General features: G+C 41.3%; 2 protein-coding genes and 1 long non-coding RNA gene across 5 annotated transcripts in view; 1 reads left to right on the top strand and 2 right to left on the bottom strand.

Moving 5' to 3' along the window:
- Ptp10D (Protein tyrosine phosphatase 10D) overlaps positions 1-5721 on the bottom strand; it is a 91957-nt gene extending 86236 nt beyond the window's left edge. For 2 of the 3 annotated variants that reach the window (XR_006771411.2, XM_045726762.2), the window contains exon 1: positions 5280-5721. Coding sequence is in view for 2 of the 3 variants with exons in the window: in XM_045726762.2 (XP_045582718.2) it covers positions 5280-5345 (66 nt within the window). In the remaining variant the exon portion in view is untranslated. The remainder of the gene's footprint in view (positions 1-5279) is intronic. The other variant, XM_045726763.2, reaches the window with a different exon arrangement.
- The window catches only part of LOC138359025 (uncharacterized), a 64714-nt gene extending 56652 nt beyond the window's left edge, over positions 1-8062 (top strand). The window contains exon 3 of the long non-coding RNA XR_011225734.1: positions 7948-8062. This is a non-coding gene — a long non-coding RNA (uncharacterized lncRNA). The remainder of the gene's footprint in view (positions 1-7947) is intronic.
- A 1438-nt stretch (positions 8063-9500) lies between these two features.
- LOC123745782 (peptidyl-alpha-hydroxyglycine alpha-amidating lyase 2) lies at positions 9501-15622 on the bottom strand. The gene is made up of 7 exons (XM_045726764.2): positions 15273-15622; positions 13580-13719; positions 13209-13401; positions 12878-13076; positions 12366-12569; positions 12117-12223; positions 9501-11846 (listed from the first exon to the last, which is right to left on the bottom strand). The coding sequence occupies exons 1-7, from the start codon at positions 15414-15416 to the stop codon at positions 11730-11732; spliced, it is 1104 nt and encodes a 367-aa protein (XP_045582720.1). The 5' UTR covers positions 15417-15622; the 3' UTR covers positions 9501-11729.
- Between the last annotated feature and the right edge of the window lie 1078 nt (positions 15623-16700).

Here is a 16700-nt window from a genome sequence, read left to right as displayed (position 1 = left end):
GCTGTGTTCTTTATATTGTCTATTCTGATATAAGTCATAGTGTCATCTGCAAAGGATGATACAGTACTATAGTTTGTGTCCTTGTCTAAGTCTGATATACGAGGATGAGGAAAGGTACGGGAGCAAGCACAGTTCTTTAGGGGGTAGAGGGAGGGGGGAGAGGGAGGGACAGAATCTCCATACCTGTTAACAGTCATGATGGAGAGGGGTTCATGACTCGAGTGGTGCTCTTCCCAAACACCTACCACCAGACATGTGAGGGAAGAGGTTTAATGACCCCTCTGACATATGGTCTCCCCCCCCCCTCACCTGTCGACAGTATATGGGGGGAGCCTCCCAGCGTTAAGAAACTGTTGTACTAAAGTGCCCTAACCTAACCTACCAGAGGGGCCCACGAACAACAAAACGGGACATTTGTCAACTTCGCGAGCCGCTACCATTTTCTTGTACATAAATTGTTGGCCTTAGGTAAAATATACGTCAAAATACGACGTGCTATATCAAGAACAGGTTGCTATGTTAGGCAGTGCCTTCCATCCTCACCCCTACACCTGTTAACTGTCATGGTGTAGGCGGGTTCATGAGTGCTATTAGAGTGCCTTCCATCCTCAGCTCCACACATGCTAACAGTGTTCACTCCTGGAGGAGGGTGGTTCATGACCCAGTGGTGTGGTCTGGCATCTCTACGGCACCTTCCGTCTCGTGTGAGTCAATGGCCACAGTCTGTGCTCAGAATCTCTCAGTGGAGCGCCGGCAGCTGCCCAGGATACCCGTCACTTGCAACCCACACAAAACCACCAGCCTAACAGCTGAACACATACTTACTCCCATCGTCAACAGCCATAACTTCATCATCCGATCATAACTCCTCGTTCCTATGGGTCCGGTGAGATGGGAAAGACAAGAACTTGGGCAAAGTACTAGGATGAGCGAGGGGCAACACCCTCACTCAGCATTTTTATCACCACCACCGGCTGTGTTGTTGTTGTTATAGATTCAGCTACTCGGAATAAGTTCCAAGTAGCACGGGCTATGGTGAGCCCGTAGATTACCTGGCACAGGAGCGGGGCAAGTAGCACGGGCTATGGTGAGCCCGCAGTGGACTTACCTGGCACAGGAGCGGGGCAAGTAGCACGGGCTATGGTAAGCCCGTAGTGGACTTACCTGGCACAGGAGCGGGGCAAGTAGCACGGGCTATGGTGAGCCCGTAGTGGACTTACCTGGCACAGGAGCGGGGCCACCACAGGCATTAACACCTGCTTACATTACACCAGAGGTGACGCGTGAGCTGCTTGTCACACAACTCTCTCTCGCTGGTCACCACAACTACCTCAACCGGTTAAAGATAATGCGTTTTAATCAGATCTACAAACAGGTCAATCAACCACACCTAACCTAGACCTGACGTTGCCATAGCACCTATCCATTTAACGCAGCAGACGACGATGGTATTAATACCCCCTCGGTCAACACTAAGAATAGTCTAGCAACTGGGTTTGTTGGTTCTCTTTTCTTGGTACTGGTATACGGGAAGAAGTCATGTCTTATCCTGGTGAAGACTGTGCCAGTGGTGTTGGTGGCTGGGTGGTGAGCCCTACCCACTGTCACCACGCCTCACACGGCCACACACACAACTCCCTCCTCTAATAGGAATGTTGGCATCACCACCTCGCCAGCACAGGTACACGCAAGCAAAGGCGCTCGCACACACAAACACACACACAGAGCACCAGAGAGCCAGAGCTCAGGAATCTGTACACCAGTTGATTGACAGTTGAGAGGCGGGACCAAAGAGCCAAAGCTCAACCCCGCAAGCACAAATAGGTGAGTACACACACACACACACACAGAATCTGTACACCAGTCGATTGACGATTGAGAGGCGGGACCAGAGAGCCAAAGCTCAACCCCCTCAAAACACAAATAGGTGAATACACATAACTAAACTGACAGTTGCTGCCCCTCCCCCCCCCTGGTCGCATCCCAACCAGCAGATAACATCAATAAAAGAGACCAACACCACGTGGAGGGCCTTGTGTGAAGCCTTCAAATGGATCATCAACATTACATTTAGCATGTAAATATAATCTGGCTCGTCTGGTGACTTAATGGGTACCAGGCCATGTCTAATATTTCCTCGTTATTAATAGTTCTCGCCTCACCCGGTCCACCACATGAACTCTCAACACTTCTTGAGTTACACGTTTATTTAAACTTTAGAGTTTTAAAAAGTGGTGCAGGATTAAAGCTCAGTAAATGGAGAATGTGCCCTGAGACTTCATTAGTCATGGTGGAGCATATTATATGTTATGGCAGGCACGCACGCAAGCACACATGCACGCAAGCACGCACGCATGGACGCACGCAAGCACACACACACACACATAATAAAGAAAACTACTACAGGACTATTGGTCTATGGTAGCCAGCACCTATTTATATCCAATTACTCCTTTATATGTAACCTTAACCTGAAACAATCCAATAGGTCCTCAACCAATTCCAACAAATTTTGGTTTTGCAGTTCCCGTTTAATGGTCCTGTTTATTCGACTAAAATTAATGACGCATATAATGTGAACCTTATCAGACCTAGATGCTTTATATACAGTATATGTCTATAGCCTGATCAGGCCATTGCCTTTTACTGCGTCCATGTTATTAAGTTAATGTTATTTATATTAAGTTCAATCAAATAAATTTATGAATGTGCCTTAGTGTTGATTCCGTTTGACACTACATTTCAAATTTTATCTTACATTAGATTGCTTCTTTCCTTCCTCGTCTGAGATATCTATCAATATGAAATAATTTGTATATCTTAATTTGTTATTTTGCTACGTTTGCAATTTAGTATTTGTTTTCATCCATACTTATGTGATCACAATAATATCAATTGTTTCTGGTTTCTGCGCATACGTAATTCATCTTTTCTGTTGCTAATACTTCTGTTGTTTGTGTAGTATATCTTTTGAGTATTATGTTCATACATATATTTTTTACCTGTTGTTGCTACTGTATTTATTAAGATGCTTGGTATGCTTCGTGGATATCTCTTGTAAATATTGAAATATGAAATTGGGATTAACTTGTTTTGATGTCTTTGCTTAAGAATATTAGCCTAATATTAATGAAGAATATTAGCCTAATATGAATGAAGAATATTAGCCTAATATTAATGCATAACGAATTATCCATCGTTAAAAATGACATAATCAGATAACAACGACAACAATGTACACCAAAGACCAGTACAATTTTTTTAAGTTATAGTAGCCCACTAAAGGAAACTTTCTTAGATTTCAGGACGTCCTTAAAAAAAATTTCGTTTGAATTGATATACTCTAAAGGCAAATTCTGATTGTCGCCTCAATAAATTTCTTGCATAAGAGTTCATCTAACTGTTTTTCAAAAACACACATTTAGGTCTACCTTTGAGCGCCTAAGTTACGGGATGTGAGATCTCGTTTTTTTTCTTTACGAGATGATTTGCGATGGGATTTAATTTAACATATATTAGAAATTAACGTATATATTAATTTGAACATTTAATTATTATTATTTCTATATACAAATTAATTTCCAGCTTAATATTTCGACATGGAAGCATTTCCAGTTTCAATGCTGTCTTAATGCCAACTGCTTCTTAGTTACATGGCACAATATACCTAAAAATAATATTATATTAGGTAATCACATGATCTCTTGTGTCGTTCTGTACACAATTTATTTTGATTTATGATATATTTTTTAATATCTCCCTGTTGATAATAAACAAAACAGTTTATGCACCATTTGTCCTACATTCATAAATAATTTGCAAGAAAATGCTAAAAATAGCGAGCTGACATTGATTAGTTTGGGATATCACACTCATCTGCGTAATTGAAGATCAAGCCATAGAGCAAAGAAGCAAATTTCTGAGCTAAAGTCGACCCGTCCTCCCAAAATTACAGTGTTAAAGAGAGAACTTTATAACCAACCACCTTCAAAGGATACCTGATCAACCAGGCTGTGATTCATACGTCAGGCTGCGAGCAGCCGCGTCCAACAGCTTGGTTGACCAGTCCAGAAACCAGGAGGCCTGGTCAGAGACCGGGCCGCGGGGACGTTGAACCCCGAAATCAACGCAAGGCTATTATGGATAGAATGACGTTTTGGGAGTCTGTATCAGGGGCATAACAAAACGTAGAACAGAAAAACCATAAACATAATCTCTCCTAGGCCTAAAAAAAACAATCTAAGGACTAACATATGCATTATGAGGCCTAATTTACTGCATATATGTACTACACAAGGCCTAAGATAAGTTAGACTTGCTCGTTACCTTCTTTCTCGTACCATCTACAATATTAATAATACAAAACGAAGATCTTTTGGGGTGAAAGAGTGCATATATTAGGCTTTCATTTATTAAATCTATGGCTACTATCATTTCTTAATGACAGGTCGTTGCAGAAAATTTCTACGAAAACAGCACCAATAGGAGAATGAAAACCAGAAGTCCACTAACAATAAACACAACAAATTATTAAATAAAAAGACATTATAATAAGATCAGGAATTGAGTCAGAAAAAAATATGAAAAAATTAAAGATGCAATATTTACAAAATGCAGGACAAGGCTTCATAGCTGTGTACATGTACACCCTTCCTTGTTGATATCACAAATTACACAAAATGTTACATACCAGTCAGGCTGGTAAAAACACTATAATAACAGGCCTACAGAGAATGATAATAATAATTTTAGTAATATGCAAATCATAACCCTTGATTTTATCATTGTAAAATTGACATAAAATAATCTCATAATACTTAAGGAAACTATAGAAGCTTTAGGCTTGTACAGTTATGATACATTAACCAGAGGACGATATTTAAATGAACTTTAAAAAGACGGAATTCCTGTTTTCCAAATGTAGCATCTACGTCAAGAAGGAGCTTGCCTATACAACAAATATTATCACTACAAATGGAACACACATGGAAGTTGATATATATAAACAAACAAACGGCATTAGGCCTACAGGCTGTTGAGGAGTTGAGGTAGATAAATGGTCAGGAGTTAATATGGGGCGTCTTACTTTCCATACTGACATGTATAGACATCTTACTGTATGGGTCAGAAGACTCAGGAAATCTTAAAAGCATATGGAGATAGGAGTACTTGAGGAGGTTGACGGGGGGAGAGCGCCCAGACCAACAGGTGGGTCTGAGGCACTTTCTAAGATGTAAGTCAACAGTTTAAGACACACACACCTTCACCTGTGGACTCACCTGCGTGATCAACGTGGACATGACGCACAGACACAGCATGAGCCTCGTTCCTCGCCTGCAGTCCATCTTAGCGTGTTGTGTCCCGCCCAAGAAAGGAAGATAAACACTAGCACTCCCACCTCTGCTTCCCTGTAGGCAAGTATGCACATAACCAACCTATACCGATTTGGGGGTCAAACTTTTTTTTCCCGATTTTCAACGTCTACAGAGCGGTTCTCTCGACATTTTGATGGCTCACTCAATTCCGAAACTCTTCTTTTACAGATTAGTTCACTAAAGATATGCTATCTGGTTAAGTCAAACATAATGGATACATCCAGGCCGCGGCGGCGTACGACACACCCAACCCTCACAAGCTCTACAGGTGAACTGAGGCTGGCTGAGGTGAAACTCTCTGTGGGATCTCGCGTTACCCACAATCCTCCCGGGGAGAACAACTGACGATCTCCGCGCACTGTATTTCAAGTAAACTCAAGTAATATTAACGTATTTTCAGCGTAATTATTAGTCGATAAGTTATACTATTCTTACATTTATTAGAAAACATATCTTCTGCTTTGTTTGAGCATATATAACGGTTACCAGAATGAGTAGTCAACACCGCGGAGTGGGACTGCAATGCTCTCGAAAACATGCTCTAGTACCACAGACTATTGTAATTCTAAACGTCAAAGCTCACAGTAAATGTAATTTTTTCTGCGAGTTCTTGCTCACAAAACTCGTTCTGCTCACTTAAGTATGCTCTTTATATAAACAGCTATGTCATGAAAACCTTATAATTTCACTCAACAATAGTCATATTGCCTTGTAAGCCTAATTTTTTTGTATAACCTTCGTCGTCTTAACCCTGTCCGTGGAGGACAGAAGAAAATGTATATATGCTGCTTAGCATTGTAAATGTGTGGCCACGTCTGTGGTAGAAAATAATAAAAAAAAACAAAAAAAAACATCCTTTGCTACTATGTAATGGATTGCAAAAGGATACTTCAATTTATAGACAGCTCTATAAGAAATATTCAATAAATATGTAAATATTTAATTAATAGTTATCTACTATTATAAATTTTAGTGAAATATGCCCAGTTTGTTGACTAGCTGGTAAATGTGGGCGGCTGTAAGTTTCTACCTCCGCCCACTGGATGAGGGGCGGTGGGCGTGGGAGGCAAAACAAATTACAAAACTAACTTATCGCACATGTAAGTTGCTTAACTTAGAGGCTACTTGTGGTCGTTTTCGAGCCCATTGTTAACATAGTAATTCATTAAACAGCGTAACAAACTTATCAAAACTGTAACTTACGTAGCTAAATTACTTTTAATCCTGAGCCCATTATGTTCCTCTAGAACCTTCCTCACTATCGCCCGCCAGATGGGTATATACCCATCTGGTGGGTAGTGCCCCGTGGGTAACGGGGCACTACCACCCCGTTACCCACAGGATGGGCATGCGTGGGGTCCACTATCGTCCACAGGATGGGCATGCGTGGGGTCCACTATCGTCCACAGGATGGGCATGCGTGGGGTCCACTATCGTCCACAGGATGGGCATGCGTGGGGTCCACTATCGTCCACAGGATGGGCATGCGTGGGGTCCACTATCGTCCACAGGATGGGCATGCGTGGGGTCCACTATCGTCCACAGGATGGGCATGCGTGGGGTCCACTATCGCCCACAGGATGGGTGTGAGGTCCACTTCCGTCCATAGGATAGGTATGGGGTGCATAATAAATGAACTAAACAAACCCAACAATTTATGAACCCATGGAACTACCTACCCGCCGAACCATTAACTTATTTTACGGCTTGGTAAAATTTCAAAATTTGTATTTTGAAAATCCAGCTATTTATTTTATTTTATTTATTTATTTTATTTATTTATATACAAGAAGGTACATTGGGTTTGTGAGAATACATAGCATAGTATTTACAATCTTGTAAAGCCACTAGTACGCGCAGCGTTTCGGGCAGGTCCTTAATCTAACAGATAATTTTATCAAAATGCATTTGTCCTGATGCAGCTGGACAAACGCATCAGGACAAATGGGGGTCCTGCGACAAGCCACCGGCTTTCTGTCCTCGTCGAGGCCACTACAGAGATGTGGCCCTCAGGTAAATATTAGTCCTCGGTAACTTTTAAACTAAAGACTTACCTTAATATTCGTTGCATTTTCTATGTTCGTGTCTTCCAAAGAAACCCATATGATAGGTCTAACTCAACTATATGTCCTAATCCGTGGACCACGCATTACCTGAGTTTACCTTTACCTGTGTGGAGGTACCTGAAGCCTTACTAATGTTTATCAGACCTAGCCTAAGCCTAGATTGAGTTATGTGGTAATCTACTTCTTATTTTTTATTCATTCATGTCATGGTTCGCCTTATTCAACTGACTTTACCTGAGGACCACCGTCTTCCTAGTGGCCTTCATATTGTTCCCGACGATTTTTTCTTTCTGGATTTTAAACTGAAGTAATGCCTTGACATTTATAGCTTTAGCGGGTAGGTAGTTCCAAAGGCTTATAACTCAGTCTTACACTGTGGCTTGTCGAACTTATAGTTGCGTCTCCTTGTATGCGCTGCATTTGAGTAATATAATTTCATTCATTTTGATAATAGTTCTGTAAAATAAGAAATCGTTACTATATTGACCAGTCCTTGTATTTTACAGGGCCGAAGTAAATCGCTGATGATCCCAGTGTATTAAATATTTTAACAGCGATAGTGTTGATGGCAGTTTATGACTTGGATGAAGGTGTGGATTATCACCAGATATCACTGTGGTGATCCAGGTAAGGCTTAGAACTCAGATTTAGTAGCACCTTTTCCTAAGTCCTCTCTCCACATCCTATTTAGAATTCTTTATATATAGAAGTAGAGCCGTCGTCAACCACAGTTTGGTGTTGACTGGGCCCGTTCTCGAGTGTTCCCAACGTCAATAAATTATCATACTATAAAAATAAAATAAAATAAAATGTTTATTCAGGTAAGGTACATACATACAAGAGATTTTACATAAATTGATCGATTTATAGATGGAGCTAGTACATACAATGCCTAAAGCCACTATTATGCAAAGCGTTTCGGGCAGTAAAACATTAATGACTAAAAACTTAATACTAAATAATACTAAAGTGCCTTATCTAAACCACGTGAACTGTGTAGTATAAGCTTCTGTAGTATTCAATATTTACGGAATAATGTATATGCTGAGCTTAGCAACTGAGCAGTAACGGATTTCTAACAGAATGCAATTAGTGATGGCAACATATCAACAGAAATAATCAAATCATTGTTAATACAGCCGAAGTTTAGATATCACCTCTTGTTGCTATTTTGTTAACATTTCGACCCAAGGCAAGTATACATGTGCTGCTTGTGGTGTTATGGGGCCAGATTCACGAAGTAGTTACGCAAGTACTTACGAACGTACACATCTTTCCTCAATCTTTGACGGCTTTGTTTACATTTATTAAACAGTTTACAGGCAGAGAAAACTTGCCAATCAACTGTTGTTATTGTTATAAACAGCCTCCTGGTGCTTTGGAGCTCATTAACTGTTTAATAATTGTAAATAAAGCCGCCAAAGATTGAGAAAAGATGTACAGGTTCGTAAGTGCTTGCGTAACTGCTTCGTGAATCTGGCCCCTGGCTTCCTCCCACCCAGCAGAGGCTCATGTTGTATTATATTATCAGGCATTTGTAGCACTTCTAACCTAACAAAAGCTGCAGACATCTGCTGCCTCAGCAACTGGCATCCCTTCCCCAACCCGGGTCTTTATATTTGAAATACTGTATTAAGTTTACTGATAAAAAAGATTGATACATTAAAATAAAATTCTAGAAGAGTAGAGAGGAAACTACAGGGTAAAGACTAGAGGGTTCAAGGTGTCTTGTCACCTTGAAATAATTGTTTGGAACAAGTAGCTCCCTTCAAGAGCCACTCACATCATTTATTCGGAATATTTTGTTTGTAAATGCCTCTGAGATTAGCAAAGACCAAACTATGAAATAAATTTATAAACTTAATTATGAAAATATTAATAATTTTCAGATTACTGCACATATATGTAATAATTAATCAAATATATTGAATTAGTTCAAAAATAATTATAAAATCGTAGTTTAAAATATTTAAAATATGACAAATGTGTAGAATTGGGGTAAATATATATTTATAAGCAACTCCGATTCCTTCACGCACCGAGCAGAATAAAACACAGCTTTTTGATACATTTATAATTTATTTAAATAGGTTATAACCATTCTTCATTACCAGGTACATTGTCAGACTGGAGAATAAGTACAATGTTTAGTGATGGGATTGTATTCCAAGCACTGTAATTACTTCCATCGTTTTGGAACAAGTTGGGTGTTGGACAATGACACGGATGTCTCAACTATTATAGTAGAAGTGATCAACACAACAATGCAACGCCACACATACAATACTGTTTGAAATATTTGGAAATATAAATATATATTGTGTGAACACAGAATGGTCTTAGAGTACACCTTACAGGCTTACATCATCTCCACTCCACCTTCACAGCCAGTGTAGTGTGTCTGATCCTACTGGAAGGACACGACTAACTAGCAGCAGTGTTGGTGTAGGTGGTGTGGCTCACCCTGCCCTCGCCTCCTACCATCATATTGGTCGCCTTCTACCATCATATTCATCAAAGTTTCACTAACAACTTATTCACAGATTTCACCTGCAGCCTGGCTATATTTTCCCACTTCTCACCTGTGTACAGTTCCAGCTACAACTGTGTACACACCACCAGATGGTTATCATAAAATGGCACCAAACTTGGAACATTACTGAGCATCTGTTGTGGCGCTGAACGGCCAAAAAGTCCTAGATATAATTCATGATGCTGATACGAGAGCAAAAGGATTGAAGTCAAGCGATATCAGAAGTCTGGGATTCAACCAAGGATTTTATTGAGGACTCTGAGGGACACTGCGAAAGATTTGTAATCTTCCTGAAAATCAGGACATTCTACGCGTAAGTGTGCGACTGTAAGTTGGACAACATCGTTCACAGGAAGTGTGCGACTGTAAGTTGGACAACATCGTTCACAGGAAGTGTGCGACTGTAAGTTGGACAACATCGTTCACAGGAAGTGTGCGACTGTAAGTTGGACAACATCGTTCACAGGAAGTGTGCGACTGTAAGTTGGACAACATCGTTCACAGGAAGTGTGCGACTGTAAGTTGGACAACATCGTTCACAGAATATTGACGTGAGTCCCCATGACTTAAGAGGAGAATTATATACAGCCTTGCCAGAGTAATTTTCCACCTCATATTACAATGGGAGGAGGAAGGTGATAAGGATAAGCCACATCTACTATTAGCGCGCAGGAATGGACATTACTACTGATATCAAGTCGAATATATTGCATATTATTATAATACTGCGCAGTTGGCCGTAACATTCGACCAACGATCATTTCAACGGTTGCGAACTACTGCGTGAATGACAGGCTAAACATCTGAGTAAAGAACCCGCTTTCGGGAGACAGGAAACACTCGTTGCCTCCTTAGCAACTGTGAGGTCATTAGTAATAACATCAACATGGCCGAGGACCCAGCAAAGTCAACTGTCTAATACCTGCTGTAGATGACCTAGTGAATGAGTCCATAACATATAGGATATTAATAAGGGTAAACAAATTCTTCAAGATTAAGCTTCATAAACGGCTGGGTAAATACTTGTGTGGAAAAGAGGGTTGTTGATTTATGGAACAGATTCCCATATAACTTGATAGATGTATTACTGGTGGATTGTTTTTAATACAAGAACAAATCTTTAGTTTCTCTTATTCTCATTCTTATGTTCTTAAGAATTTCAGTCAAGAAAGGCCTTAAGGAATACGTTCTCCTCATCCTGAGTGGTGGTCCATGTCCGTTGTGAGGTGGACCAGGCCCTCTGAGGTGGACCAGGCCCTCTGAGGTGGACCAGGCCCTCTGAGGTGGACCAGGTCCTCTGAGGTGGACCAGGTCCTATGAGGTGGACCAGGTCCCAGGTCCTCTGTGATGTCGGCTAGATCCTCTGCAAGGTAGGCCAGGCTCTCTGTGGTATCAGTCAGGTTTCCTATGAGGTGGATCAGGTCTTACGTGACTCAGGCCAGGCATTCTGTGAGGTAGGCCCAAGTCCTCTGTGAGGCTGGCCAGAATCTTCTGTATCACTGTACTTCAGTAAGAAGTACAGTGTCAGTGGTACGGCTTCATGTAATGGACAAGACATCACTACTGATATCAAGTTTTGCTCGAGTTATAGTTGAATAAGTAGGTGTGTGTGTGTGTGTGTGTGTGTGTGTGTGATTTTAAATGATGACAGTGTTGTCAAGGTCGTTGAGAGCCGTGGTGCTGACGTATTTTGGTAGTGTTGCCGGTGACACTGGCAGGCATACCAGTGTCGCCCTTACGTGCTTGCTGGTCCCTTCAGAATCCTACTGGGGCCTCCGGGACGAACTTCCACACCCGGTTAGGTCCAATCTCAGCCACGTAGATGGCAGAGGCGTCCGGACTCACGGCGATGGCGTGAGGGTTGTGGAAGCCCTGCCGGTGTAGAGGAGGAGGAGGATAAGGCCCTTGGCAGCAGATAATGAGAAGCGAGAGCTTATACATATACAGGAATAAATCTATAAAAACAACTGACCCAAATTCTAGCATGCAACTACTGTATGTATTAACTAAATACCATGATAGGTTCTTCGTGTTACTATAACAGGTACCTTATGGAGGGCTACCTTATCAAGTCCCCAGAGTCGCCTACCACGACAGATACCTTAAGTCGGACCACCGTAGCAGGTCCTCTGAGTCACTTACCGTGACAGGTGCCCAGGCGTCGAGTAGATCGCCAGTGTCAAGGTCAGCTGTAAAGCCAGTTGCCACGCCTTCCGTCTCGCTGCCCCCCACGCCCACCAGCACGCCATCTGTTGGCGGAAAGTTCATTTAGGTCCTTTCCGTAGGCCAGACTGTTTGCCCGTGTCTCCCGTAGGTCACACTGTTTGCTAGTATCTCCCGTAGATTTCCACTTTCTCTTAACTTAACTAGAAGATAACTTGCAACACTCACTGAGAGCAGCCACGTCGAACACCCTGCCACGGTTTGGGCCCTGAAGAGTCATGATGGGTTGTCCGAACTCCTGTGGGTCGCGAAGGCCCGCCCTGAGGCACACCACGCGGTGGTTCTCGCGGTCAGCCACACAGAGGGCGTCGCGGGCCTCGTCCAGCGCCAACCCATGGGGCACGTACAAGGCTCCTGGGCTACCGTCGCTGCCTGCACACACACACACACACACACGCGTGTATTAAACACTTAAATGAATAACAAATTTTGCTGATTTGTATTATAAATACCAGAAATAATTACAAACAATTGATATTCCTATAAAATGGGGAGGCATGGTCAAAATGTGCACGCCAAATGTGTATTATGTAATAGAAACGTCAAACTTTGCACACAAGTTAATTATAAACAGATGTGGATATTCAGATAATGAAATCAGTCTACTGTGTGTAAGTGTAACTTGGAGGTCTAACCTATTAAATAAGTTGTATATTCGACCACAACTAGCTGATACTCACCCTGGTGTCCGAATTGGTCTTTGAGTGTTCCGTCAGCAGCGAAGCGGAGGACGCGGGCGTTGCAATAGCCATCGGCCACGAAGAAGTCTCCCGAGGAGGTGACGGCGACGCTGGTGGGTTTACACAAGTGTTGGTCGTCACTGCCGGGCACCCCAGCCTCACCTATCATCAGCTCGGGCTCCTCGCCTTCAACAGCGAACTGCACCAAAAAGTCAATAAAGTGTTGAAGCTTCTCTACAGCAGACTTGCATTAACATAAAGTTTCCAGTAAGAGCTCCCACTGAAAATAAGACAGAGATAAGAGTCCCCACAAGGAAACGCCGCTACCCACCTTGAACACCTGGTGGAGGGCGACATCAGTGAGCCAAGTATTGCCCTTGGTGTCGACGGTGATACCATGAGGTAGGAAGAAGCGTCCATGGCCCCAGGAGCGCAGGACGTCACCAGTGTCTGGATCCAGCACAACCACTACATCTTCCTCCAGGGGTCCTCCCTCCTGGTAATGGTGCGTCGCGTTGAACGACCTGCAGCCACCAGTCCACACGACTCAATATAATAATAATAATAATAATAATATTGATCTTATTCATTCACATCGGATGTATACCTAATATATGACTTGCACATACACTTTGATTTGTTCACCTGGGTATATTTACAGTAAAAGAGTCAAGTACTACGTGGAATATATGCCATACTCACAGGTAGTCCCAGGTGCGCGTGCCCCGGTGGAAGAGGACAGGTCTACCCAAGGGGTCGACGGAGACACCAGCCACCTGCCCAACCTCCAGCTTGGGCGACCAGCCCCGCTCCTCTTGTGGGTGACCCACGCTACCACCGCCCTGACGATGCACAGCTCCATGTAGATCAATTCATTATTTCATTTAGTTTAAGAACTAAATAAAAAGTGACAATTAGCTGTCCCTGCTTACTAGGTTTCATCAGACACCAGGAAAGTTATTAAAACAATAATACAATACTATGATCAAAATACTTTAGATGAAATGATAATAAACAAGAGACGTGGAGAATAATAAATATTATATTATACAACTTCCTTTAGGCGAGTAAAAGGAGAGAGTTAAGAAAGTTGTAAACCGATTGGCGAGTCGTGTTCCAGGGAAAACGAGTATGATAACTCTGAGCTATGGGAAGAGACAGCACTAAGCCTACTGAAGAGAAAGATGTATTCTTCTGTACCTGTTTGTGAAGCCAAAGAAAGGAACAACTGCAAGATAAATCTTATAAAAATGAGATGGATGGATACGTTCCACAACTGTTCCATATTATACAGGCCAAAAGAAGGAAAAGCAGAGCAGTAAAGATGCTCTGCAATTGCAAATCAAATATATAAACATAATTTCAATAAATTTGCATTGACACTAAAAATAAATGCAAAATTTGTTGATCATGTATGAATAACAAATTAATTTAATAATTTCAGTTTATATAAGTATAGGAGTATCACCTCTAGTGCAATTGTAGGGACCAATAGCCTAGGAGAAGAAAATAGATTTTATTGTAGACCTATTACTTTAAGAAATGTGTCGAACATAAATATTGGTGATCGAGTAGAGGCCATCGACCGAGCAATGTCGGGCCTATATAGTGCGAAGAGAAGAAATTTAATATGTTTTTGTGCTAGAGCTCAATCCTACTAGAAATCTTAAAAAGAAGACAGATGTGGAGAGAGGCAAGAGTTAAAATTATAACTGAAAGTTTTCATATACAACATTGTAGAAATTTGTCTAGTAGGTGCATGTCAGACTGAATACATTCATCATTAAAAATATATAATCCTAAAATTAAAAATGTATGCTTGCACTGCCCACACGCCCCATTTTTTTAAATAACCAAATAAAATAAATTTACTTCTATACACAACAAATACCCCATCCTCCTTAGAATATATGTATACTATAGTTGTTATTGTGAGAATGTATAAAACATAGACTGTTAATCCCCCAAAAGCTACTGGAACCTTAATGGGCATAACAAAGCAAAATTAACCCAAATCCCAACTTTGCTTAAGTCACCAACTCTAGGCCTAACATACACAATCTTGAGCCTAATTTTAGTAATCTAGTACATACTTATAGCCTTAGAAAACTTGTTTGGATGTCTTATGCATTGAGCCAATAGGAATTTAATATGTATATATATATAGGAGCCAATTTAATATGTATAAATAATGTGAAGGCATTTTTTGCATGTGCAGTACTATTAGCTTATTCTATTAATTTCTAGTTTTTGCAGTTTCGGGGGCATCTATATTAAGATATATTAATGAGACCAATTTGAGAAAGGTGGTCAGATCCTGTAGGCCTAGGATACCCCTCACCATAGGCCTCCCCTGGGAGTCATCACCAATGTATGGGTCGACTACATCACTCACCTTCCAGGCCTCGCGATCCTCCAGGAGGTTCCTCAGTTCTGTGTAGATGCTGTCGTCGAAGTAGTCAGAACTGGGGATCTTAAGAGCAAACACACACGTGAAGCAACATATGGAAGCACACACTTGTAACCAAAACATGGTCATTTTGTCTCAGGCTTTTGTCCCACACAAGAAATGTCCTTCGATATCTTTCACTTGCGTGTGCTCCAGGCACAGATTACCGTGCACGAGTGACCGTTTAAGCTGTTTGTTTGTGAGATTTAGAGGTAAAGTGCTGGAGGGTGTAGGGGCGTGTGGGTCCCTCGATGGTCTCCAAGCTGAATGAAGCATCGACCGTGTTGTCATGGCGACGCTCGCGTCATGCTGTAATCAATGGGACGCATGCGTGGAGAGTTACCCTTGCTCCAGGCCCTCCACTATAACATAACTATAATTATATCCTGAAGAATACTCATGTATTTGGCCTCTTGTTCGGTTATACAGTTTATAGTTCCCCTGTTTGTACCTTTTAAAGACATAAACATTGGCATTACTGCATTCCTCGCGTTCAACTCTATTTTACGGCTTATTTTTGTTAGGAAACTTAGGTATACACAGCAATGTGCTGCTATCCTATTCTATATTAAAGATTACACAGTGTAGATAAAAAACTACCTATAAGTTCATCTAATATTCCCATCTCACAGGATGGTTAGTCATACATGGAATCAGGAGGAGCAAATATCTGCCTCAATACAAAAAAATAAATTAAATTTGACTAAATAATAACTGATTTTCATAAGAGCTAAACATTGAATCGTGAAAATATTATATTATAATTATTTTTACCACTTTCTATTAGATTCCTCTCAAATAATGTAGTTTTTTACAGCAAGATAATTCAGAGCCCTTATTTTTTTCCAAAACACTATTTTGGAGAGAATAAGCTTTTACTAAGCTACATATCATAAATTAATTAAGTTCAAAATCTGGTAATGAGTCTGTGATTCCATATATATTTTGCCTGTGTTTCCAGACCTAAATACAACAGCATTTAAAGATACAATTATTACATTCTTTTCAAAACCTATAGACAAAACTTCACTAGCATAGTATATATTACTGCCAAACAAGCCTATTCAGTGAACAAATCCACAAGGGCTGTGACAAGGGTTCGAACCTACGTCCGAGAGGATCCCAAATGTTGCTTTAATCAACTGAGCTACGACATGGTAAAAAGAATTGCAACCGGGAAATCATCCTGATCTACCGCGGGTCCTGCAGCCTCTCCGAGACACAAACCAGGGTTTTACGCAATTCCTCCATGCACCCGAGCTCTGCCAATATTAGCAGAGCTGATTTCCCAGTTGCAATATTGGCAGAGCTCGGGTGAAAAACAAGTGAAAACCGGGCAGCAACTCTACGGAAAATAACTTCCCAATTTCTAAT

This window comes from Procambarus clarkii, chromosome 88 (genome assembly GCF_040958095.1).
Source record: "Procambarus clarkii isolate CNS0578487 chromosome 88, FALCON_Pclarkii_2.0, whole genome shotgun sequence".
NCBI classification, from domain to species: domain Eukaryota; kingdom Metazoa; phylum Arthropoda; class Malacostraca; order Decapoda; family Cambaridae; genus Procambarus; species Procambarus clarkii.
This window is presented reverse-complemented; position numbering and strand designations above follow the sequence as displayed.